The 27651-nt window shown below is 44.3% G+C and overlaps 1 protein-coding gene across 1 annotated transcript in view; it reads left to right on the plus strand.

Annotated features, from left to right (window-relative positions):
• Nucleotides 1–724: 724 nt before the first annotated feature.
• The window catches only part of LOC309552834 (A.superbus venom factor 1-like), a gene marked incomplete at its 5' end in the record, with an annotated part of 218648 nt that continues 191721 nt past the window's right edge, over nucleotides 725–27651 (plus strand). The window contains 3 exons of the mRNA XM_082253743.1: nucleotides 725–827; nucleotides 954–1063; nucleotides 10524–10606. Of these exons, the coding sequence (XP_082109869.1) occupies nucleotides 725–827; nucleotides 954–1063; nucleotides 10524–10606 (296 nt within the window). The remainder of the gene's footprint in view (nucleotides 828–953; nucleotides 1064–10523; nucleotides 10607–27651) is intronic.

Below are 27651 nucleotides of genomic sequence, written 5' to 3' on the forward strand. Positions count from 1 at the left end.
TTATCCATGGTTCCCCTCACCCCTAAACAAGGGATGAGTGTGAGAGGTAACCTCCCCTATCCTCCTGAACTCACCTTGTTGCCGTAACCATACTGAATATGATGTATCATTTATATTACTTCTCTTTATCTGGATACCTCCCTTTATATTCCTTGGTGGGACGGAGACTGGGAGGGCTCTCCCGCCCTTCTTTCCTTCCCCTCACTCTCCTTCCTTTCCCCCCTCTCCCCCCCTAGCCCCCCCCAACTATAATTTCAATATACCACTATGCCACCATATGGATGGGAACGGGTCCTGGACACCAAGCTGTTGGTAGTCTCGATCCCGTCCCCTCATTTTCTCCCTCTCACACAACTATGTCAACACTACAGACTCCAATGAGCCCTGTTCATGAACTCATGAACTAACCCCCCCCCCCCCCCCCGACCTCAAGCTAGTAGATTCTACTCCTGATCCAAGATGGATTATAGTGACAACATCCACTACACGGACCAACGCATTTGATAGATATGTTTCTATATGGTATTGATAGCATTCAAATAATTTATAACTACACTCACTTGAGTACAAATTTTTTCATTTTCCTCTATCTTGGCTATAGAGTTGGGCACTGCCATGTGCATACTTTGTTTATCCTGTTTATTTTGTGATGCAAAGTTCATGTTCATCCTGTTTCACTGTATGACTTGTTTTGTACTTTATAACTCAATAAAAATCCTATAATATGGTGGATGCGCACACATCTCACTCAGAGGACATTGCTTGGTTGAAATCAAAAGTGGAGAACTTGGAGGAACACTCCAGACTCAACAGCCTAAAACTCAGAGGTATTGCAGAATCTGTACAACCATTTGTACGAGATCTCTTTTAAGCCACAGCACCATCACTATCTCCAGCAGATCTTACAATCGATTAGATTCACAGGATCCTCAAACTCTTATTCCTCCCTCAAGAAGTACCTAGAGATGTCCTTCTGCGGATGCCCTATTTTAGGGTGAAAGAATCTGTCCTAACGGCGTTCCGCAAGAGAGACCACCTTCCTGAGAGAGCCGCGTCCATTCAAGTATTATCTGACCTTTCTGCTCACACTCTGCAAAGGTGCAAAAATCTGCTATCCAATACCAAAGCTTTGAGGAACCATGATATTGGATACCAATGGAAATATTCTGCCACGTCAAGATTACCCATGACGGTTCCACTTCAACTGTGAACACACTCAGCAAAGGGCTTCATCTACTGAAAGAATAGAAAATGATCCCAGTAAACCCAGCCGACACAAACTCCTCTCGCTTCTCCTCTAAGTCCTCCAGGGAGTAGACTCAGAGCTCGGACAAGTGCAACAAGAAGAAACAATTGGCGCTGGGTTAGACCACCTAAGGCCCATCAGTATCATTCAGGCGGTATGCCCCCAGAGAAGTAAGTGTTCTTTGTATGCTCACCAGCAAGTTCTTTCCCCACATACTGCAGTTGAGCTGCACTGGTTTGTTTGTTTTTTTACTTTTCTGGGGGTTTTTTCTTTTCTTTTTTTATCCATTTTCACTAATTCTTCACTTATTGCATCTAACGCGATGCTCATGTCTACCAATCTACACCATAATTTTTTTAAGCTTTTTCTCATCCTGACTCTCCCAAGGCACTGAAAGGCTACTAACTCCTATTTTTCTCATTATGACATTAGCACGTTAAACCACACAAAGGCATTTCTTACATAATTATTAAAGAACAAGCAATGAACGCTGTGCTCATTTAACTTCTCCATGATTACTTCTTACTTCCTTGTTAATGACACTCCCAACACTAATATTTTTTCCTTATGGAACTCGCACAAAGCACATGTGGAATGCTAATCCAGCTAGGTGCCTGAGTCCAAAATTGCAAGGTCTATTGACTAATCTGCAAAACTTAAATTGCATAAAAGCCTGCCTCAAGTAAAGCATCTACTCTTTCCAAGCTTCGTTTGGAACTCCGCTCCCTCTTACAAGAAAAGCATGAGCATTTGCTCTGCCAACTTAAATTTTTTATTTTTTTTACTTGCATAATAAGGTGGGGACGTTTTTAGCCTCCCGCCTGAAATCCCGCAGAATCAAATCTAAAATTCCCTTCCTCTTTCACCCCTTCACCAAACTGAAATTGTCCAACCCCCAACACATAGCCTCCTTTTTACACAAACTCAAGCTTCCTTCCCCGAGTTCCTCTGATATTGAGAATCTAAATTGTCCTTTCTCGGATTTAGAAATACAAAAGGTAATTTAATCAATGCCGTGTGGGAAATCCCCTGTCCCTGATGGGTTTATAAATTATTATTACCATATTTGATCTTCCCTCCTAAGCCCTTACCTAGTCAAGCTATTTAATGCTGCAGCAAATGGAACAACTTTCCCACCGGAGATGTTGAGAGCTAGTATCGTTACCATTCCCAAACCAGGGAAGAACCCTGATTGGTTGGAAATTTGCCGGACAATCTCGCTGCTTAACGCAAAGAGTATTACCTTCCTTAATACAACCAGATCAAGTGGGGTTCATTCCTGGTAGACAAACATCTGATGACGTTTACTTATTGTTGTGCAGTTTGCTGAATGTAGCCGAACACTTTACCTGCTGCTCTCCATTGATGCAGAGAAGGCGTTAAACTGTGTCCACTGGGGCTATATGTCAAATGTACTTCATAAGTTTGGTTTTCAGGAGATTATTCTATCCGCTATCTTGGCGCTATACTCCACCCCTTTGGCCCAGGTGTATGCAGCAAGTGTATTATCTAAACCATTTGTCATATCCAATGGTACGAGACAGGGATGCCCACTCTCCCCGTTGATCTTCAATCTGATGCTTGAACCACTGGCGGGAGGATCCGATCCCACCCCTTGATAACAGGGTTCCTCTTTATGGAAAGACTTCATATTATCAACCTATTTGCTGATGACATTATCCTCATGTTGACAAACCCCCAAACCTCACTCCCATAAGTTCACAAAATATTAACAGAATTTAGTGGGCTATCATACTACAAGGTAAATCACTCAGTCTCTAATACTGGATCTAAACATTCCTAAACCTGTCGTATCCACATTAAAAGAGGACTTGCTGTACACATGGGTAGAGGCAAGTATTTCATACCTGGGTATAATAGTCACCCCTTATTACGCTTCCCTAGAAGAAGTTAACTACAAGCCTTCTATATCCAAGGTTGAGGCAGAATTGAAAAAGCTGGCACAAGTAGAGATGTAATGGGTGGTCAGGTTAGCAGCTTATAAAATTCAGATTCTCCACCAAATCCTGTATACATTCTGGCCCCTCCATGTCCTTTTAAAACACTCATACATGAAAACCATTGAGAAGCTTTATCTGGAAAGGGATGTGGGCTCGTTGCTCCCATCTCCCATATATCCCTGAAAAAACACAGAACAGTGGAAGGAATGGGAATGATAGATTTACGAGACTGTAATAAAATTGAACTCACGCCTTTAAAAAGCAGCGAACTCAAAACACCTGGAATGTAAAAGCAATATGTACAACAAGAGTCGCGCTAAGCTAAGCTAGCGCGACTCTTGTTGTACAGATTTACGAGACTATTTCACAGCAGTTCACCTAGACCATCTGAAACATTGGTTCAATATTTCTGCAGAACCATTATGGTTAATATAGAAAAAGGGGTCAGCAAGACTCCTGATCTCTGCTCCTTACTATATGCTGACACATGGAAAGCATTAGATTTATTTGCATGCCTACCTACCACTAGAGCATCTATCCAAGCTTGGAGAATGATCGTTAAAGGGGTTGCTAAGTCAGAAGGTTTTCTAACTTAATGCATTTTATGCATTAAGATAAAAAACCTTCTGTGTGCAGCAACCCCCCTCAGCACCCCTAATATTTACCAGAGCTGCATCTCTGTCCAGCGATGTCCATGAGTGCCATGACTGTCTGGGACTCTCCCTCCTGATTAGCTGAGACACAGCAATGGCTCCCACTGTTGTCAATCAAAGTCAGTTAGCCACTCAGGAGAGAGAGGGGGCTGGGCTTAACCGCAGCACTGTATCTGAATGGACACACGGAGCTGCAGCTTGGCTTGGGTGCCCCTATAGCAAGCTGCTTGGTGTGGGGGCACTCAACAGGAGGGAGGGGCAAGGAGCACAGAAGAGGGACCCAAGAAGAGGAGGATCCGGGCTGCTTTGTGCAAATTCACTGCAACAGAGCAGGTAAGTATAACATGTTTGTTATTTTTATAGAAAAAAAAAACAAGACTTTACAATCACTTTAACTCCCCCTATCAATCTACTAATTACTCCACCAAAAAAGCATCTCTTGCAACACTAGAACATCTCATTCCAGACATCAAACTGGAAAACTGGAAAAACTTTAGTATCCACTCTCTGGAAGATCTCCTTTTGGGAAATCATCCAGGCTCACCAGAGACCCTTATCGCTAAATATGGACTTCCACGCTCCACCTTCTTCACACTATACCGTATTTACCATTTTATAACTGCCTTTCTACCACCTACTATTAACATACATCCCAAAATATGGCAATACTTCTCAAACCCCGCTAAATCTACCAAAGTAACATCCCTCTTTTACAACATTTTACAAGAAAAAAACTAAATTTAGCAAAACAAAGCTAATGCTCTAATGGAAAATTAGATCACCAAACTTCCTTCTCTGATTACCAATGGACCCAGGATATTCGTTACTCACACTCAATCACACACACTGTGTGAACCATTGGGAAATAGCCTTAAAAGTCTCACTCAGGTGTTATCTCATCCCATATAGATTGGCCAAAATGTTCACCACATCCTCCTCACTGTGTTGGTGTGGATGTGGCACCTCAGGCAATATCACGCATATTCTATGGCCTTGCAAAAACAATTGTAGCTTATGGAGAAAAATGTTTCAGATAATATCAGAAATAACTGGCATCCTAATCCCAGCCAATCCTGCACTGGCCCTGTTTAAAAGTAGTTGTAAAGGTAGAAGGTTTTTTTTTCTTATTGCATTCTATGCATTGAGATAAAAAAGCCTTCTGTGTGCAGCAGCACCCCCCAGCCCCCCTAACCCTTACCTGAGGTCTCTCTCTGTCCAGAGATGTCCAAGAGTATCTCATTCATTCGAGATTCTCCATCCTGATTGGCTGAGACACAGCAGCCGCGCCATGACACAGCAGCCGCGCCATTGGCTGCCGCTGCTGTCAGTTAAAGTCAGCTAGTCAATTAGGGGAGAGAGGGATCAGTGCTGGGTCAGGGCTCCGTGTCTAAATAGACACAGGGAGCTGTGACTCAGCTTAGGTGCCCCCATAGCAAGCTGCTTGCTGTAAGGGCACTGAAGAGGAGGGAGGGGCCAGGATCACAGAAGAGGGACCCAAGAAAAATGGGAAAAATCTCTAACGCTTCAACAAAAATCTACTGATACACTATACACTCAGAGTCACAATAAGTTAACACATTAACTTGCTAGTAGCAAACTGAGCCCTGCTCTATCTATCTCCACTCCAACAACACACTGCAAAAACCTTTTATAGTGTGGGGTGGGACTATGAGCACTGAGCCATGACTGAGCAAAGTTGTCATGAATTTGTCCAATCAGGACTCTGACAGTGCTCTGTGCTTTGACTGGGCAAGGCCTTGCACCTGACCAGCAGTCAGGTGCATTGCTTCATCCAATTAGGGCCCTAGAATGCACAGTGCATTGTGGGGCACTCAGTGGGGGAACATCCCATCAAGCACCCCGCAAGTTAGAGTGTTTGCCCAACTCTAGAAGTCACATGCTCCTCATACCCAGAAGTACCAGGCACATCGCTTAGATTCTGCAGATGAACGGAAAGTTGAGGGAGTGAAGGGTACAGTGGGGATCGAAAGTTTGGGCACCCCAGGTAAAAATTTGTATTAATGTGCATAAAGAAGCCAAGGAAAGATGGACAAATCTCCAAAAAGCATCAAATTACAGATTAGACATTCTTATAATATGTCAACAAAAGTTAAATTTTATTTCCATCATTGACACTTTCAAAATTACAGAAAACAAAAAAATAGTGTCTGCAAACGTTTGCAGAATTTATAGCATGCACTGCCCCCTTTGCAAGCCTGAGACCTGCCAGTGTCATGGATTGTTCTCAATCATCGTCTGGGAAGACCAGGCGATGTCAATCTCAAAGTTTTTAAATGCCCAGACTCATCTGACCTTGCCCCAACAATCAGCCCCATGGGATCTTCTAAGCAGTTGTCTAGATAACTGAAACTAAAAATAGTTGACTCTCACAAAGCTAAAGAAGGCTATAAGAAGATAGCAAAGCGTTTTCAGATGTCAATATCCTTTGTTCGGAATGTAATTAAGAAATGGCAGTCATCAAGAACAGTGGAAGTTAAAGCAAGATCTGGAAGACAAAGGAAAATATCAGACAGAACAGCTCGCAGGATTGTGAGAAAAACAATTCAAAACCCACGTTTGACTGCACGATCCCTCCAGAAAGATCTGGCAGACACTGGAGTTGTGGTACACTATTCCACTATAAAGAGATACTTGTACAAATATGGTCTTCATGGAAGAGTCATCAGCAGGAAGCCTCTTCTACGTCCTCACCACAAAAATCAGCGTTTGAACTTTGCAAATGAACATATAGACAAGCCTGATGCATTTTGGAAACAAGTTCTGTGGACCGATGAGGTTAAAATTGAACTTTTTGGCCGAAATGAGCAAAGGTACGTTTGGAGAAGAAGGGGCACAGAATTTAATGAAAAGAAACTCTGTCCAACTGTTAAGCATGGGGGTGGATCACTCATGCTTTGGTGTTGTATTGCAGCCAGTGGCACAGGGAACATCTCACGAGTAGAAAGAAAAATGAATTCAATAAAATTTCAGCAAATTTTGGATGGTAACTTGATGCCATCTGTGAAAAAGCTAAAGGTAAAGAGATGATGGCTTCTACAAATGGATAATGATCCTAAACACACCTCAAAATCCTTAGGGGATTACATCAAGGAGGCATAAACTGAAGGTTTTGCCATGGCCTTCAAAATCTCCTGACTTCAACATTATTGAAAATATATGGATAGACCTTAAAAGAGCAGTGCGTGACAGACAGCCCAGAAATCTCAAAGAACTGGAAGACTTTTGTAAGGAAGAATGGGCAAAGATACCTCAAACAAGAATTGAAAGACTCTTGGCTGGCTACAAAAAGCGTTTACAAGCTGTGATACTTGCCAAAGGGGGCAGTACAAGATATTAACCTCCCTGGGGGTATGATTATGTCTGGAAGTTTATACCCAAAGTGGTACAATTTTTTGCATGGAAATTTGGTGTCATGTATTATAGGCCTACAATTCTTAGTAATTACTGACTTAAACCAGACCAAAACAAGACTCTAGTAGACATCCCAGATGTGATAAACTTTGAAACACAAAATCATGAATTATAATCTCATAAATAATGTAATTTTATTCAATAATGTAGTAAATAAGGAAATTTGTCAAAGAAAGAAAATTCAATACACATCCTGCGTGTGATAAATTTTGAAACAAGGAACTACACAAAGTCCGACGTCACAATCAGGACAATGGAACCTGGTTTCCTTTCGGACTTTCTTTCCATTGCTATCGCGTTTTGAGCAGCAAACTACACACATCCTGGTCGGTGCTGCCTTTTTTGCAGTTGGCGGGATATAGTCTGCAAAGTGACGGCCGGTCAGACGTTTTGGGTTGACCACGTCAACAGCGCGACGTCCAGGTCTATTTACAACTCCTGATGGTGTCTGGTGCTTTACAAAAATCTGCTCAGCCACCTTCCAGACAAACTCGGAATGAGCAAGAGGCTTGTCACTGTTGGCTTTGTGCAGGATGTAAGCGTTCCATAGGCATTGTTCCAGAAGATGTCTAAATATTTTTTTATAATATTTTTTTTGCCGTTTTCCGGTTTTTAGTTTTTTTTTGGCAAACAAAGATGGCATGTCTCGTCGGTTAGGCCTAACGGTTCCATATGTGTCTGTTCTATTTTGTAGCAAAACATCATATAGTTCCGGGGACGTATAGAAGTTGTCCGTGGTCACACAATATCCCTGGTTCAGCAATGGCTCCAGAAGTGTAAGGACGGATGATGTGGCCATCCCATAGCCGCTGTACCTGGGGTTGAATTTAGTGCCTTTCCCAGGGTAAATTACCGAATTCCATATGTACCCCGTGGATGACTCGCAGAGCATATATGATTTGATGCCAAACCGTGCTCTTTTGGATGCAATGTACTGAATCCAGCTTAGGCGTCCCTTGTAGGCCATCAAACTCTCATCCACGCTGACGTCCCTTTCTGGCACGTAGGTCCGCTGGAAATTGGCCACAATAATTTGCTATCCCTCCCAGATTTTTTTCAGTTTGGGCGCAGGATGCATGGCCTCATCAAACTCCTCATTGTTTGTGAAGTGGAAATACTTCATAATCAGGGAGAAGCGATACTCAGACATCACAGTGCCAAAAAACGGAGTGGCCAGTAACCTGTTGGTGGTCCAGTACCATTTCTGGAACGGTTTCTCCACCAACCCCTGAAGAAAGAGGAGTCCCAGAAACAGCCACATGTCCTCTTTCGTCACCGGTTCCCACTTTCTGCTTCTGGAAAACCTGGCATGCAGCATAGCGGATTGCTGCTCTTGGTAGCAATTTGTCTCCGTGACAATTATTTCAATTACCTCCTTAGTGAGGAATAATTGCAGGTATGCCAGAGGGTTGTCACGCTCGACATCTACCTTCATCCCAGGTGATCCGGTGAACGGGAATCTTGTGGGCGCTACCTGGTCCGCATCGCAATCAATAGCGCACCAAGTGCGCACATCGCTCAGGTCAGGTGCAGGGTCATCGCCGTTGTGACTTGCCAGATCCGTGTCAGTGTCAGACGACAAATCACCCCATGACTCATATCACTCACTTCCGCGAGCACCTCCGGGTCGCTGTCGCTGCCGCTGTCACTGCGCTTTTTTGATGCCATAATATTTTTGGGCACAAATCACAAGTATAATGTCAGAAGGGGCACTGTACTGTCAGATCTGAGGTAATCTGTGGTGATACAGTGTAATCCTCTCAGATTACATTGTATCACCTCTTTTATTTATTTTTACTTTTCAAAATTCCCGCCCAGGTAAGTGCATTACTCGGGGAGCTAAGGGGGCTCCGCTGGCACTCTGCAATACTACCCCGAGCGTGACTCGGGGTTACCGCTCCTGATAGAAAAAATTAACCCCGAGTCACGCTCGGGATCACCGCCAGGGAGGTTAACTCTGCAGGGTGCCTAGACGCCATTTTTTTATTTTCTGTTATTTTGAAAGTGTAAATGATGGAAATAAAATCTATCTTTTGTTGACATATTATTAGAATGTTTAATCTGTAACTTGATGCCTTTTGGGGATTTTTCCATCTTTCCTTGGCTTCTTTATGCACATTAATACAAATTTTTACCTGGGGTGCCCAAACTTTTGATCCACACTGTAGATAAGTATAAGCAGTTATGGTCTGGGCATTAAACCACAACTCAAGCTTTATAAAAAAAATTCTAAAAATAAAAAATGTTAAAATGTTAAAAAAAAAAAGCAGCTCTCGCTTCAATAGTGGTGCACAATAAGTCCTTCACCCAGGAACACATTATGAAGATACTTGTGGTCTTACTCCCAAGAACAGAGCCTTGTCGGTACACCAAGTGTTCAGAGTTGCTGAAGGTAGAAAAACAGATATGTACCCAGATCGTTTTTTAAAGAAATACATGAAGTTAGGGTGCTCCAAGGTGGAAGAAGGGAGCAGGGAACAAAGGCAATATATTACTTTGCTCTGCATGGGCAAAACACAGGTTAACCCTCCTCTTATGTTAGAATTCCGTTACTATCCATGATGTTAGGGTCAGTTTTGACCCGTGTTTTAAATCAGCCATAAAATACTCTCTGAATAATTATTTATCATCAAATTTGTTTCTTACCTCTTGGTTACCTTGTTAGGCTTCTTTATCCTTGAAAAGATTGGTTTTAATATTTTTGGTGTGACCCCTAGACCTTTCTTTTGATAGCATACCTCTCATTGTCAAATTTAAAAAATGGTAAAATAAAGTCAGCAACTCTGAAATGAATTTGTCCTATGTTTCTTCACTTTATTTAGAGAAGCAGACAAGCAGGAAAAGATATAGGCCCCTCCCTAACTACAGCTCACAGGGTTGAGAGGGGATTGGCTGTCACTGTTACTAAGCAGAGAGAGTGTTTATGATTTCAGTTTTGGCACTTATTAGTGTCCTAAAATCCTATATTATAACTGGGTCAGAATTGACCCTAACACCATGAACGTCTTAATTTTCACCACAGTATTTTATAATTTAGTGAAAAGGATTATTTTTCTATTACATTGTTTAAATAGAGGTTCCTGACAAAGTAAAAAAATCTTGATGCAATAAACAAATTTATGTGATACTTATAGACATTCAAAACCTGAAAACGGGTCAGTTTTGACCCTAACACAAGAGGAGGGTTAATCATTTGATTCTTTCCTAATTTGGATCTTATTTTCTTTAAAGGGTGCTGATATTGTGATTGTGAAGAGAAATAAAGCCTCATCCCGAGGAGATGTCAGCGAAAGCTTTCAACTACCACTTGCAAGGTAAGTGTCAGACAGAAACCCAGTGACTATATTCTCCTAATAAAGTGCTTAGCGCTCGATACCTGATCCCCTGCTGTGTGATGTGATCCTTCCTGCCATAGTAATGAAGGGACCAGTGGGTGGGACTACAGTGCGAGGTGGAGAACCATAAGATTGGTACTCCTGGAAGTTTTGAATACCAGTGGAGATCTTAATCTTACTCAGCTTCAACATGTCGTAGCAAACAGATGTTGAATGAATTGCTCCCTTCTTTCCTTTCTCCATCTCCTACTCACCTGAATGACCATTTTTTTTGTAGAGGAGTAGCTATGTCATATTTCATTATATGCAGCTGTGACTTGATTGGGAAGCATGGAGCGTATAAAAAAAAAAAATAGGCAAGGGGCATTCATGACTATGTGAATAGGGGAGACAATTTTTAGGAGTTAATATTTTCCCTGAGTGTTGCATTTACTTACCTGATTTATGTCTATATTGGTCCGGGAGAGACTGAAATTTCAGGAAAGGGTGGAGAGCTGATCCAGTTGGTGGTAAAGAACAGAGATGGAACTTCACATCCACCCTCCCTGTTATTAGAATGGCTGTAATATTGGTCATCAAAAGCAGCTAGTTGTTCTGAACTTTGAAGGCAGTAAAAAAATCAGAGCTAGTCTACGATTCTGGTAACGGTAGGGCAAATGGGAATTTGGGGCTTGAAGGTCTCTGCAGAGTGTTGGGATATTGTCTCTGAGCCTGTGTTTTGTGGCTGGGGGCCTATTATAATTAGGTAGCTCCACAAATACAATATTGGAGGTGTGTTTAGTGTCTTCAAGGATCAGCAACCTTTGGACTGTTTCTTTTTTAAAGGAATGTTGTGATATTCTTCTTATAGCTTAATTAAAGGATGCAATGGCAATTTGGACTGCACATTTTGGGGTGGTCTATTTATTGGTGGGTATTAGGGTTGGTTTGGGATCACCTAGCACGTAATGGTTATAGATTTTTGACATCTATTCAATCTTAGTCACGTTGTTTGTGTGGGACAGTATCAGTTCTCTGCACTGAATATATCTAGTTGGAATTTATCTAAACATTACCTATTTGCAATTTCTTGCTTTACACATTTTATACACAAAACCACACATCTCAGGATATAACTGGCTACAAACATCATATGCATGCATTTACAATACCTAATGGACAATCTATTGTGCATGAATCTGATATCTATAACGTGCTTCTTTCTGGAATACATGTTTGATGTTTTTGCCAGCATTTTACCATTTCTGTATTGTAGCCATTTCATACAGGTGTTAGGCTTAGTTATTATGGTATGAATATTCTATACTTTATAAGTTTAAAGATTTTAACTATTTTATAGACTTCTGCTAATATCTGCCGGGGTCTAAGTATTTCTATTTTAACATTTTGTTTTTAATTTATAATAGATTTGTTGTGCTAAATTAAAAGTGATGTTTTATGTACAGTATATTGCTGCTGTGGTACCAGATCTCATTCCTTTTTACACCTGTTACGCATGTATGCTATATATTAGGCAATTTCCTTATCTTTTTCCAAAACAGTGGTAGAATTATATATCTTAGTTAGGTTGAATGTAGTGACTTGCTAGTTTCACTTTAAAATGAATATTGAGGAAACTGTGGAGCTATGTACCTTATATTATTTTTATACACTTTACCAGACATATATATACACTGAACAAAAAGATTAGACAGCATAATTATTGCACAGATGTGCCTTAGGCTGGTCACAAAAAAAGGCCACTCTAATATGTGCAGTTTTACTGTATTGGGGGGTCCGAAAATCAGTCAGTATCTGGTGTGACCAACATTTGCCTCACGCAGTGCAACACATTTCCTTTGCATAGAGTTGATCAGGTTGTTGATTGTGGCCTGTGGAATGTTGGTCCATTCCTCGTCAATGGCTGTGCGAAGTTGCTGGATATTGGCAGGACCTGAAGCACTTTGTCGTATACGCCGATTCAGAGCATGCCAAACATGCTCAACAGGTGACATGTCCGGTGAGTATGCTGGCCATGCAAGAACTAGGAGGATTTCAGCTTCCAGGAATTGTGTACAGATTCTTGCAACATGAGGCTGTGCATTATCAAGCTGCAACATGAGGTGATGGTCGTGGATGAATGGCTCAACAATGGGCCCCAGGATCTTGTCACAGTATCTCTGTGCATTCAAAATGCCACCAATAAAATGCACCTGTGTTCATTCATTGTCCATAACAAACTCCTGCCCATACCATAACCCCACCACTACCATGGGCCACTCAATCCACAATGTTGACATCAGCAAACCGCTCACCCACGTAACGCCATACATGCTGTCTGCCATCTTCCCTGTACAGTGAAAACTACGATTCATCCATGAAGAGAACACCTCTCCAAAGTGCCAGATGCCATTGAATGTGAGCATTTGCCCACTCAAGTCGGTTACGATGATGAACTGCAGTCAGGTCAAGACCCCAATGAGGTCGACGAGCATGCAGATGAGCTTCCCTGAGATGGTTTCTGACAGCTTGTGCAGAAATTCTTTAGTTATGCAATCCGATTGTTGCAGAAGCTGTCCAGGTTGCTGGTCTCAGATGATCTTGGAGGTGAAGATGCTGGATGTGGAGGTCCTGGGCTGGTGTGGTTACACGTGGCCAGTAGTGATGGACGAACATCGGCCGGGGCGGTTTGCGAACGCCAGCAGCAAATTTTCTCAAAAGTCCGCGAACCGGGCCCCATTGACTTTAATGTGAGACGAACTTTAAAAACCTTTATGTCATATTTGCAGCCACAAAAGACGTACTAGCTGTGCACAAATAGTCCCAGCACATGGATAATGTCATAACAGGGGGGGGGGAGTATTTTTTATACGGGGTCCCCCTTAAATCACTGCAGCATGTAGGCCCCCATATCCACTAAACTGGAAGCGGTATAGTGGCCTGCTTCCAGCTCATCATCCAGGATAATTTCGTCCTCGTTCTCCTCCCCCCATCCACGGATAACACAAGGGATCCCATAAAGGTTTAAAGCATGCTCTTCTTGCTCCTCCTCACCCCCCCCTCTTCAGACTCCTGCTGTTAATTTGTCTCAGATAGAGTAGCACCCCCTGGGAATTCATTCAACATTGTGACTTCCTGATCTTCCTGCTCCTGCTCCTCGACGGCTTGATCAATGACACGATGCAATGCACGCTCCAGAAAGAAGGCGTAAGGTATGATGTCACTTATGGCGCCCTGGCCGTGACTGACCAGTTTGGTGATCTCATTGAATGGCCACAGAAGTCTGCATGCGTCCCACATGAGCAGCCACTGGCGAAGTGAAAAAAACCCAAGCTCCCCAGAATCTGTCCTGCCTCCGAGTTCGAACAGGTAGTCATTAACTGCACGTTTCTGCTGGAGCAGCCTATCGAGCATATGCAACGTTGAGTTCCATCGCGTCGGGCAGTCACAAATAAGACGCCTGATGGGCGGGTCTTGTTGCCGCTGAATCTCAGCAAGGCGAGCCATGGCTGTGTAAGATCTTTGGAAATGGCCCGAGATTTTCCTGGCCTGCCGCAAGACATCCTGGACCCCAGGGTATTTGGCAAAGAATCGCTGCACCACCATGTTCAGGACGTGTGCCATGCATGGCACGTGTGTTATTTTGCCCTGTTTTAGTGCACTCAGCAGATTGGCACCGTTGTCGCACACCACTCTACCAACTGACAAATTCAGCGGTGTCAACCACTGATCTGCCTGTGAACGCAAAGCTGAAAGTAGTGCAGGACCAGTGTGGCTCTTGGCTTCCAGGCACAACAGACACAGCACAGCATGGCAACGTCTCACCTGGCATGTGGAATAGGTTCTGGGGATCTTGGGCGGCGCAGGAGAAGAGACGGTAGCAGTGGAAGAGGAGGAGGAGGGAGGAGGAGGAGAAGAAGAGGCAGGCCTGCTTGCAATCCATGGCGGTACAACTAAATCTACACGGGTGCCACGGGTTGCATGCTTAACAGCCGTCAGAAGGTTCACCCAGTGGGCAGTAAAAGTGATATACCTTCCCTGCCCATATTTGCTAGACCATGTGTCTGTGTAGATAACACCCCACTTCGATCTGTAGTATTGGGGGGCTACAGGTTTATCACACCAGTTCTACAAATAATTGGCCAGTAGCTGTTGTCAATGTGTGTAGCACAGTTAACACAGCAAAAGAGGCCAAATTTTTTCAGGACTAAAATACAATCTTAGAAAAGTATACTGTTAAATAACACCCCGCTTCAATATGTGCTATTGGGGGGCCACTGGTCTATCACACCAGTTGTTCAAAAAATTGGCCAGTGAGTTTGGCACTGTGTGTACCAGACTTAACGCAGCAGAAAAGGCAATATTGTTGCAGGAAACAAATACACTTGTAAAAGTATACTCAGATAACACCCCACTTCAATATGTGGTATTGGGGGGCCGCTGGTTTATCAAACCAGTTGTTCAAAAAATTGGCCAGTGAGTTTGGCACTGTGTGTACCAGACTTAACTCAGCAGAAGAGGCAATATTGTTGCAGGACACAAATACACTTGTAAAAGTATACTCAGATAACACCCTACTTCAATATGTGGTATTGAAGAAAAAACTCCTCATGGTGCAGTATGCATGAAACACAGGTAATGTTTTAATAAAGGAAAGCCAATAAAACACTCACATTTAGGTAGATAAAACCAGTGTGGTAGCTGGTAGCGGGACCGGCAACGTTTGCTTCCTAAACACTCTTGCAGCGTTCTCTTTCCTCTGCTATGAAGACTAGGAGATCATCTGGCTACAGCTACCACACTGTCCACTCACAAGTCCCCTTCAGGATAATGACCCTTGATGCCTGGTTTTATCTACCTAAATGTGAGTGTTTTATTTGCTTTCCTTTATAGAAACATAGAAACATAGAAACATAGAATGTGTCGGCAGATAAGAACCATTTGGCCCATCTAGTCTGCCCAATATATCTGAATCCTATGAATAGTCCTTGGCCCTATCTTATATGAAGGATAGCCTTATGCCTATCCCATGCATGCTTAAACTCCTTCACTGTATTTGCAGCTACCACTTCTGCAGGAAGGTTATTCCATGCATCCACTACTCTCTCAGTAAAGTAATACTTCCTCATATTACTTTTAAACCTTTGCCCCTCTAGTTTAAAACGGTGTCCTCTTGTGGTAGTATTTCTTCTTTTAAATATGCTCTCCTTCTTTACCGAGTTGATTCCCTTTATGTATTTAAAGGTTTCTATCATATCCCCTCTGTCTCTTCTTTCTTCCAAGCTATACATGTTAAGGTCCTTTAACCTTTCCTGGTAAGTTTTTTCCTGTAATCCATGTACTAGTTTAGTAGCTCTTCTCTGAACTCTCTCTAGAGTATCTATAATCCTTTATTAAAACATTACCTGTGTTTCATACATACTGCACCATGAGGAGTTTTTTCTTCTATTGGTGTTATTAATGAGTCCATAAGAGGATTGACTGGTAACTCACAGAGGCATTTCCTGTGGGAGGAGTTTTCATGCCTGTCTACATAGTGAGAAAGGAGACAAGTTCCTGTTTAAGGCGTACAGAGATCCCTGTAATGGGGATCATCCATTCCGGTAAGAGGCCACTTATACTGGTGTCTGGTGGAGGCTACTTCTTCTGATTTTCATCACCCTTACCTTGGACCTCTTATTGGACTCCTTTTTCCTATGGAATTTCTGTTTAAGTATCAAAACTATTACTACTGATTGATTTCTGTGATCACCATATTGAGCGCTGCATACCTTGTTTTTAATAATAAGAACACTGAAACGATTGATCAGTCATCCTCTTGTTGAGTGTCATGCAAGTGGGATCCCCCTGAGGCTAACCTATGGTTTTCACGCTTCGGACAGGATATTGATGAATGACAGGGGATAATTTCCCACGTTTTGAGTAGGTGTAGACCCCTTTCCAGGGATGTAATAACATGTGAGGATCCTTTCCATTGGACCAGCAATTTGGTTAGGAAATCTCCATTGATATGGAGCACCATTGTTGTGTAAGGTTTTGGTCACTGTATTTAGATTCCTCCTTAATTGCATAGTATGCTGTGAGAGATCCACAAACAGTTGCAAGTTATCATAGGTGTACGCAGCCTATTGCATTAGGGTGTGTACCCAAAGCTCAAACACACATGCCTTTTTCTGCAGCCTCAGCTGCACTGGACAGTGATTGAATGGGAAGTACTCTGTGCTGAGCAACTTCCTATTCATTCACAAACTGAAGCATAGTAAAAAACAGTTTACTATGCTTCAGTTATGCAATACCATAGTGAGTGTGTTCACTGTGTTCATTTAGAAAAGGTAGAGGCCGGCAAATGACATATTTACCAGCCCCTTCCCCTGCTCTCCAGCAGCTGGGAGGAGAGGCGGGAAGCCAGCGGCACTGTGGGACAGGTGGGAGCAACGCGGGGGTGGGGGTAGCCCTGGCAGTAGGGGGAATCTGCACCACGCATATTGATTAGGGTCTGCCTAGGCACACTCCCTGTGCACGCCTATGCAAGTTATCATAAGGTTCAGGAAATGATTTCCTTTTGCATGACTTTTGCATAATGCGCTCCTTATGTGGAAAAGAATGCATCCTAAGAAGTACATCTCTTGGTGCCTGAGCTGGAATGAAGGAAGGCTTTGGAAGACGGTGAATTCTATCTATAAGTAGATCTGTTGCTAAAAGATCCAGCAATAGAGAAGAGAAAAAAGACTCAGCACAGGCCTGCATCTCCGCCGTGTCGACAGGTTCTGGAATACAATGGATTTTAATATTGTTTCATCTTGAATTGATCTTCCTCCTTTAAGAATGCCGTCTAGAACATTCCCCTTTCATACAATATATGTAGTTTAAAATCAATCATTGTATGTAACATTAATGTTTTTAATTACTTATTTCTCTCCCTGTATGTATATATGGTGGTTTTTGTGATTTACGGCACGGAGATTATATATTAACCACTTTACCACCGGAGGAGTTTGCTGTCTTACGTTCAGGCCACTTTTTGTGATTTGGCGCTGTGCGACTTTAACTGACAATTGCGCGGTCGTGCGACGCTGTACCCAAACAAAATTTACGTCCTTTTTTTCCCACAAGCAGAGCTTTCTTTTGGTGGTATTTGATCACCTGTGCGATTTTTACTTTTTGTGCTATAAAGAAATTAAGAGCGTTTATTTTAAAAAAATAACAATATTTTTAACATTTTTTTATATGAAATTCCCCCCCCCCAAAAATGTAAAAATCAAATTTTTTAAAAATTTTTGGCCAATTTGTTTTCTGCTACCTATGTTTGGTAAAAAAAATCACAATAAGCGTATTTTGATTGGTTTGCGCAAAAGTTATTGCGTTTACTAACTAAGGGAAAGATTTCTGTCATTTTTGGTGGGTTTTTTTTAACGCGTAATGGCGGCGATCTGCTTTTTTTTTTGGCGGGACTGCGACATTGCGGCGGACAGATCGGACCCCTGACCGACATTTTTGACACTTTTGGGGGTACCAGTGACATTTCTACAGTAATCAGTGCTATAAATATGCACTGTTACTGTAAAAATGACACTGGCAGATAAGGGGTTAACTTTATTGGAGAGGGAGGGGTTAATGTATGCCTGGTGCTTACTAACATGTGTGGGGGGAGGTAACTGAGTGACACAGGGACAGATCGCATGTTCAGCTATGCTGAACACTGCAATCTGTCACTCCTTGTCACTTAGGAGATCCGCCCGCTCTGTTTACACAAGCGGGCGGATCTCCAAACTCGATTCCCCAACGATCGGGGAAGAGCAGCGGCGATCGCCGCAGCTCCTCCCCTGGCCCGACTCCCGCTGTGACTGAAAACAGCGGGAGCGCGCCTCCGGCGGTGCGCGAGCGCCGCCTACAGGGGTAGGAGTCCAGCGACATAGGTCTACGTCGCTGGACGGAATCGAGACACTTTGCCACAGTACAGTCCCAGTGACTGGTCGGCAAGTGGTTAATACACAGGGATTCTATAATAACTCCGTTTGTTCACATAATTTTTCTTCCCCCGATCTTATATTTTACCAATGGTTACGGCTAATATTGCTGGATAAGTTTAGTAAACATATTAAGGATCCTTATTGTGTCATAATATTAGCCTATGAACGCCGATCGTTTCTTGCCGCACAATGAGTTGGCGGGTCCCGTTGGCTAGTAACCACCGTATACAAAAGGGATAGCCCTGGGAGTGATGCGACCCTGCAGAAGATGTCTGATGATGAAACGCGTACAGCGCTGTCACATCACTTCCGGTTCCGGTATCCTGGTGGAACGCATTGCATTCCAGGATGCCATTTTCTTGCTTTGAACTGACTTTTTACATGTGAGTACCCATCTTTTGTATATTGATCTGAATAAAGGTATAAACGATATCACACTATCGAGTCTTTCTTTGCCCTATGTGACCCTCCCACCCGTACATACTACCGAGTGACCACACTCCACCTACGGACCGCCGGATTTCACATCACTAGGAGAAGACCCCACTAAGCCTGTTTCCCTTTGGGACACCCAGGATCCCCAGTGACTGCCCACTATGCCTCCCCCCTACATAGAAGGGAACTAAGGAGCCTAAGGAAGGAATACCCAGCTATATTCCAATACCCGCTCTATACCCCTGTGTGGGGTGGGTATATCTGGTTAGTAGGTCTTTTTACTAGGGGTCACCCCGCACCTCGCCAGTCACCCACCTTGGGGTTATTGTAAGGTTGTTTCCACTTTTACCTGCACATCTACCAAGATATGGACTAATTTCCTTTCTTCTTTTTCAAGCATTTGGACTTTATTTCCTGTCAGATACCTCACTGTTATTCTTTATGCACAATCTCGCACTATTTGTTGTGTGATTCACTCACTTATTTTTTAATAGCATAACAATTTTTTATGCATATTTTTTATGCTTATTTTCAATTTTTATTTATTTTCATTTCCAAGTGACATTTAATTAGCACTGCATATCATTAGTAGGGATGATTGAATTTTTCAAAAGTTCGGTTCGGCCAGAACATCCGAACTTCCCAAAAGTTTGGCCCGGATTTCAGAACCCCATTGAAATCAATGGGACCCAAACTTCGGTCAAAAAACACAATTTTGAAGCCCTAAAACCCAATAAATGCCCCTAAAAAGTGCCTAGGGTTCTGGGTCATACCCCAGGGACTATTAATCACACAAAAAAAAGTTCTTAAAAATTGTCATTTTTTTTTCCATTAAAGATTTTTTATTAAATTTTAAACATTGAGGCAATACAAGCATAATAGCATCCAGCATTTAAAAGTGAAATACAAAGAATTCAGAGTAGCGTAGCACGGACAATAATTGTATCATTATACACAGATGTACATTCACGACCTGATACGCTGCAAGCAGGGGATGAGCCAATTGACACAATCATAGTCTTCAAGGAAGGGGGGGGGGAAAGAAGGGGGGGGGACAGGGGAGGCGGGCAGAGGAGGAGGAAAGATGGGGGGAGGGGGGAAGGGGGGGGGATGCAGGAGAGGGGGGAAGAAGGGAGGAGGAGTGGAGGAGGGAGGGAAGGGGGGGGGAAGGAAGGAGGAAGTAGGTAGGGGAGGTAGAAGTGGGAAAGGGGGGGGGGGCAGAGGAGAGGAACGAGACCAGGGGACGGGTAGGGGGGGGGAGGAGCAGGGAGGAAGAAGATGAGAAGGGGGGGAGGGGGGAGGGAGGGGGGAGGGAAGACAAGAGGGGGAGTTAGGGGGAGGGAAGAGGGGAAGGAAGGAATCCCTGAGTAGGGGTAGTATGAAGGGGGGGGAGATAGGGCATAGTGTACATTTAGGAGGGGACGGGAATCATGTCAATAGCCATCTCCAGTATTGCCAAAATGAAGAAGTAATGGAAATTGGAATAGAAGGTATAACAACTAACAACTTAACAACATAACAACAGCTGGTCAGCCGAATTATCAACACATCAATTTCAAAGTATTCAATATTGGGGTTACTCATTATTAGATTTTACCCTTGAGCCAGGAGGACCATTTAGACCACTCCTTATCGAATCTGGCACCGCGACCGGCCTTATGGGCAATTAGGCGTTCATATTCACAGGTAGTTTTGACTCTAGCGATAACGTCTGAGACTTGGGGCACAATATTAGATTTCCACTTCTGAGCCACCAGGCTCCGAGCAGCCAATAGAATGTGGGTAACTATGGTGCTGCTATCGGAGGGGAACCTCTCGACCCCCATATTCAAGATCGCCAATGCTGGAGAGGGCGGGGTAGGGAGCCCAGAGATATCCGATATCATAGAGAAGAGTGCATTCCATATATTAGTAAGGTGTCGGCAAGACCAGAAGACGTGTAGGAGGTGGGCCACCTCGCCACATCCCCTCCAGCATAATGGCGAATGATCGGGAATAAATTTAGACAGTCTATAGGGAGTAAGGTACCAACGCAAATTGATCTTCTGGGACAATTCCCAGTGGTTGGTGCAGGAGGAGGACTGTTTGATGGAGCGGAAGGCTATTTTCCACTGGGCAGTTGTAAACAATTCCCCTAGATCCGCTTCCCATTTCGTGAAAGGAGCGGACGCGCTAAAATCCATTTTGGCTTGAAACAGGTTGTAGAATAGGGATGTGCCCTTGACCGAGCGTAGATTGCCCAACATGAACAACCAACCTCTCGAAGGCAAGTGGATATGCGGGGACGTTAATGATCGGAAAAGATGTGCCACTTGTATGTGTCTATAGTGTTCAGAGGCCGGGAGTTTATACTCCCTCTGCAGTTCCTCAAAGGATTTGAGATTGTCGCCTAACAGGATATGGTCAACATTGTTAATACCCTTGTTTCTCCATGCCCCAAAGGACGAGTGGGGTATGGCCATTTCCAGTACCCCCAGCGGCACGGGGACCCGCGCCTTCAGGGGGGCCGGAATGTCCTGCTTTACGAACGCTCTCCATGCCAACAACGAGGCCCTGACCGAAATAGGCAGTCCCTCCAGTGGCATGGGGTTCCATACATCTGCCAGGAGCATCGTCCGCAGAGGATGGGAAGGACAGACATCCGCCTCCATGGCGCTCCAAATTGTATGGGATCCAGGATCCACCCAATGGCGCATTTGGGTCAAATGAGAGGCAAGGAGATAATCCCTGATGTCGGTCATACCCATCCCCCCCGCCGACCAGTGCTTGATAAGGAACGAGTGTGCGCTCCTAGGTCTCTTCCCCTTCCAAACCAACCCCCTTAGTGCCCTTTGCAAGGAGTCTAGAATACCACGAGAAACTGGGACTACCAAGGACCGAAAGATGTAGAGAATTTGGGGCAGGAGAACCATTTTGAACGAGGCAAGGCGTCCAGACCATGTGAGCTCGGTTTTTGCTATCCGTTGGCATTCCTGCGAGATCTTGGTAATCAAAGGGGGGTAGTTTGTTATAGCCAACTGATCCACTTTAGGGGTCAATAGGATACCCAGATAGGGTATATAGTCCCTTTTCCAGGTGTAGGGGTATTTCTGTTGCAGTTTACGACAAAGCGACTGGGGAAGGCCCAAAGGTAGGATCAGGGACTTCGTAAAGTTCACCTTGTAATAAGAAATCAGACTGAATCTCTGCAGTAGTGAGTGTGTGGCGGCCAGTGACTTCTCTGGGTCCGTCATGAAGATGATTACGTCATCTGCAAAAAGATTAATTACATGGGAGCCCGAGGCGGTCACAAGGCCTTTTATGTGGGGGGAAGATCTAACTGCCACTGCCAGTGGCTCAATAAGCAAATTAAAGATAGATGGGGATAGTGGACAGCCCTGCCTCGTTCCGTTAGTTATGTCAAATGCTGTCGACAACATGTTAGAGGTGTAAACCTTCGCTGATGGGTTAGAGTACAACGCTAGAATTGCGTTCAAAATGGGACCATGAAAGCCAAACCGCTGTAGCACTGCCGTCATGTAGGTCCAGTGAACCCGGTCGAATGCCTTCTCCGCATCCAACGAGAGCAGCAGAGAAGGCACCCGACCAGATCCCGCCCTGTCTATAAGCCCTATAACCCTTCTAGTCGCGTCAGAAGTCTGGCGACCACGTACAAAGCCGGATTGGTCCAGAACAATAAGATCAGGCAATATGGGATGAAGTCTGAGAGCCAAGACCTTGGCATACAACTTTGCATCAGTATTTAACAAGGATATCGGTCTAAAGTTGGGAGGGGATACCGGCTCTTTCCCTGGTTTGGGTAGCGTTACTACATGTGCTTGAAGAATTTCCCTAGGTAGAGAGGCAGAGGACACTGCAGCCGCATACATCGAGGCTAGATGGGGGCTGAGTATTTGTGCGAATCTCTTATAGTACAGATTTGGTAGACCATCTGGTCCAGGGGATTTACCAGAAGGGAGTGTTTGTATAGCTCGTTCTACTTCAGCCTGTGTTATCGGGGCGTTCAAAACTTGCAGTTGGGAAAGGGAAAGCGCAGGTAGGTCAATAGAGGCTAAGAAGTCGGAGATAAGCTGTTCCGTCGGTTGGGGGGTGGACGCGTCATCTTTCAAATTGTACAAGGATTCGTAATAGCTAGCAAACGTGTTTGCTATATCTTGAGGGTTTAGAATTTTAGCCTTGGTCTCAGGATCTAGTAGATAGGCTATCCTATCCTTGACCCGCCTAGCCTTAAGCCTAGAGGCCAGTAGCTTCCCGGCCTTATTACCCGCTGAATAGTGGGAGAGTTTGAGGGCCCTAAAATATTTGTCCTGTTGCGCTATCAACATACTGCGCAGGTCAGATTGGAGTTTGGTCAATTGAAGGGACAAAGTAGGGTTTGGGGTGATCTTGTTTATAGGTTCCAATCTGCGAATCTCAGCCAAGATATGGTCCAGCTGCCGCGTCCTCTGCCTCTTAAGCCGTGCACACAATTTAATAAAAATTCCACGGATAAAGGCCTTATGGGCACACCATACTACCGTTGGGTCCGAAACTGAACCCGCATTATGTGAGAAATATTCCACAAGGTGCCTCTCCAGGTGGGAGGCATATTGAGGAGTGTCCAGGACCTGAGTATTTGCTCTCCAAATGTAGGCCATACCCGGAGAACGAGCCTCCTGTATCGTTATGGACACAGGGGCATGGTCCGACCAGGCAATGTCATGGATGGAAGACTTCCCAGTCATTTGTAGCAAATGTTTGTCAACCAGGATCATGTCAATACGGGAGTACATATTGTATCTTGAAGAATGGAAAGAGTAGTCACGTTCCCCCGGGTGATGACATCTCCAGACATCAAACATCTCCACCTCGTGCAACATGGATTGAAGGGCAGGAGGGCGACGTTTAGGCGAGGAGGAGATGTCCAAGGACGGGTCAGCCGTCATATTGAAGTCCCCACACACAACCGCGGATCCATATCTATGTTTGTCCAGCAAGCGGAACATTTTCCTCCAGAACCGCAGCTGGTGTGAGTTGGGGGCATAGGCTGACAAAATTGTAAAGGGGGCATTATTGATATCACATTGCAGCAAAAGGTAGCGACCGTTGGGGTCAGGAACTTCTGTACGCAGTGAAAAGGCCACTGTGTCTTTGACGGCTATGAGGACTCCTTTGCGTTTGCAATCAGCTGAGGCCTTGAATATGTGCGGGAAACTCTTGTGAGACAGTGCAGGGGTTGCGGAACGATGAAAGTGGGTTTCCTGTATACAGAGGACATCACTTTTGAGGGTTAAGGCCTCACGCCACATTGACGCCCGCTTGGCGGGGTGATTCAGGCCATGTACGTTCAGGGATGTAACAATTACAGTCATGGTGGGAAAGTAGAATAGAGAACGTTACCTGGGTGACTACATCCAAAGAGCGATGACAGGGACTCCCATGCAAGGTTGCGGGCTCCGGCTGCAGGTAGGGTATGTTGATGTATGCAGAACCAGGCATATTTCAGCTGACCAGAAAAACAAAATAACAAGGTGAAAACAAAGAATAGTAAAACGAAAGAGCTCATTGGAGTAGCTCTGTTAACGGGTGAGAAACTGGAACAAGTCTCGTGAGCAGGTATACTGCACAAAATCATGGGGGGAGAAAAGTATGCGAGCTCCGTGGCCAGACTCAGGGAGAGGAATTATGTGAAGCAGCCTGGGTGGGCTGTCCCTTGGCTTTTTTCTTCCCTTTTTTGCCTTGTGTGACCGTGTGCCATTCCTCAGACAGCGGAGATATGCGATCAGAGGATCCTGCGGGGCGGGGTCCTGATCAGGGAGGATACCCCATGTCCGGAGCAAATCCAGGCCCTCCTGCATGGAGGAGACATAGTGGGTTTTGTTGTTGTAGGTTACTGTAAGTTTAACAGGGAACCCCCACCTGTAGACTATGGAATGATTTCTGAGGATTTTTGTCAGCGGGTGCAGGGCTCTCCTCTTTTGCAATGTATATTGTGATAGGTCCGCAAACAATTGGATCCTGGAGTATGTCTCCGGGATGGGGGTCTTCCTCCGGAACACTGACATAAGATTGTCTTTCACATGGTAGAAATGCACCCGCATAATGACATCCCGGGGAATCTCAGCAGGGAGAAAGGATGGCTTAGGCAGGCGGTGGATCCTATCAATAACCAACTCAGATATAGGAGTGTGCGGGAGGACCGCCAGGATAAAGGCACGTGCGTAACTATCCAGGTCACCGGGGAGCACAGACTCCGGGACCCCCCTGATTTTAACATTGTTCCGCCTGGAGCGGTCCTCCATATCCGCTATTTTAGCCTGGAGATTTTCGATCTCATCCTCATGTGAGTAATGGGCATCTATGAGCTCGTTGTGGGATGCTGCAAATTCCCCCATCTTAGCTTCAACTCTGTCCATGCGACCCCCTAGGGCTCTGGCCTCCACTTTGAATGCGCTGACACATTCCATGACGTCTGCGTGCATAGATGCCCGCAGGGATGCCATCATGTCCTTAAGCTTAGTCTCAGAAACCGGTCTGTCACTAGCAGGAAAGGAGTCGAAGTTAGGGGGAAGCTCCCTGGTGGAGTCCATGGAGGACAGATCCCCCTGGCTTACCTCCGCCGGCGCCCCCTCCGACAGTCTGGGCTTGCTCTTGACCGGGCTCCTGGACATCGGGGTAGATGCTGCCGGTGATCGAGGTTGGTCCGCCTTCAGTGCTGAGATCTGCGGAGGACTGAGCGAGGAATGGGACGTCCCGCTAGTCGAGGCCGGAGATCCGCCACCGCCGCCATCTTGGCCGCGCGGCCTGTCCTGGGGCATGAAAAAGTGCTGGAGCTGCCTAGGGTGGCCAGTCTCCTTCTTCTTTCTGGCCATCAGGCAGGAAGGCTGGGGTGTGTAGTGGTCGATCGGAGACTATCTGGCTGAGAAACGAAGCCTTAGGGCGCCGATGGATGCCGATATTCTCCCTGGTCCGGCGGAGCTACACACTCAGACGTCCATGCAGTCTCGCTGCGGCCACGCCCCCAAAATTGTCATTTTTGATAGAGAGACAATTATTGAAAAAAAAAAAAATAAAAAATAAAAAAATTCTTTGGATTTAGTATCTGGGGGGTCTAAAAGGGGTACCTGGTGAAGTTTCAGCTCTGTAGCATGTCCAGAACCATAGAAAAAAGATCATTTGTATTATGTCACTTATAGAACAGGGATATGGCTTTGCTATTTTCACACCTTGCCGGTTTAGTAGCAGGCGTTTTTTTGATCATTTTTTGGGGTCTTTTGAGGCAGGCAAAACATCTGAACTTGTGTATAGGGGTATATATACACACATACTTATATGTATATATACACCTAGACATATATAGGTGTGATAGTAGCAGAAATATATGCTTGCGCTAATGAAATAATTAACACTAATATGGCTCCGCTCCTATAACACCTATATATATGTGTAAGTGTAAAATGCAAGTATGTGTGTATATATACCACTATACACAAGTTCAGATGTTTTGCCTGCCTCCAAAAAAACCCAAAAAAATGCCTGCAACAACACACCTGGGCGTTTTTCTTTTGGAGCTAGCGTTTTTTTGGGCATTTTTTTGGGTTCTTTGGAGGCAGGCAAAACATCTGAACTTCTGTATAGGGGTATATAAATACACACACACTTATATGTATTTTACACTTACACATATATAGGTGTGATAGGAGCGGAGCCATATTGGTGTTATTTATTTAATTAGCGCAAGTATAGTGTTCTGTTCCTTTCACACCTATATATGTGTATGGGTATATATACATATAAGTATGTGTGTATATTTACCCCTACACAGAAGTTCTGATGTTTTGCCTGCCTCCAAAAAAATGCCCAAAAAAACGCCTGCGCCTGTTATTGCAGGGTTTTTTTTGGGCATTTTTTTGGGGTTCTTTGGAGGCAGGCATGACATCTGAACTTCTGTATAGGGGTATATATACACACCTACACATATATAGGTGGGAAAGTAGCAGAACACTATACTTGCGCTAATGAAATAATTAACACCAATATGGCTCCGCTCCTATCACACCTATATATGTGTAAGTGTAAAATACATAAAAGTGTGTGTGTATATATACCCCTATACAGAAGTTCAGATGTTTTGCCTGCCTCCAAAGACCCCAAAAAATGCCAAAAAACGCCAGCTGCAAAAACACACCTGGGCGTTTTGTTTTTTTTGCCGCTGGCGTTTTTTTTGGGGAATGTTTTTGGAGGCAGGCAAAACATCTGGACTTCTGTATAGGGGTATATATATACACACACACTTATATGTATTTTACACATACACATATATAGGTGTGATAGGAGCGTAACTATATTGGTGTTAATTATTTCATCAGCGCAAGTAGTGTTTTCTGCTCCTTTCACACCTATATATGTGCAGGTGTATATATACAGACATGTGTGTGTATATATACCCCAATACACAAGTTTAGATGTCATGCCTGACTCCAAACTTGTCCTCAAAAAATCCCTATAAACGCCTGCAGCCAAAAAGCAGGCTGACCGGGGAGAAGCCATATTAGTGCACCGAATGTGACTTAAGAGAAACTATCTTTTCTCTATAGCGGTCACCCTGATATGGAAGGATTTGGTCACCTTGCCATAGCAGTCAGTGTCAGTTCACCCTAC

This window comes from Pelophylax lessonae, assembly GCF_965119305.1.
Source record: "Pelophylax lessonae genome assembly, chromosome: 4".
Lineage (NCBI taxonomy): Eukaryota > Metazoa > Chordata > Amphibia > Anura > Ranidae > Pelophylax > Pelophylax lessonae.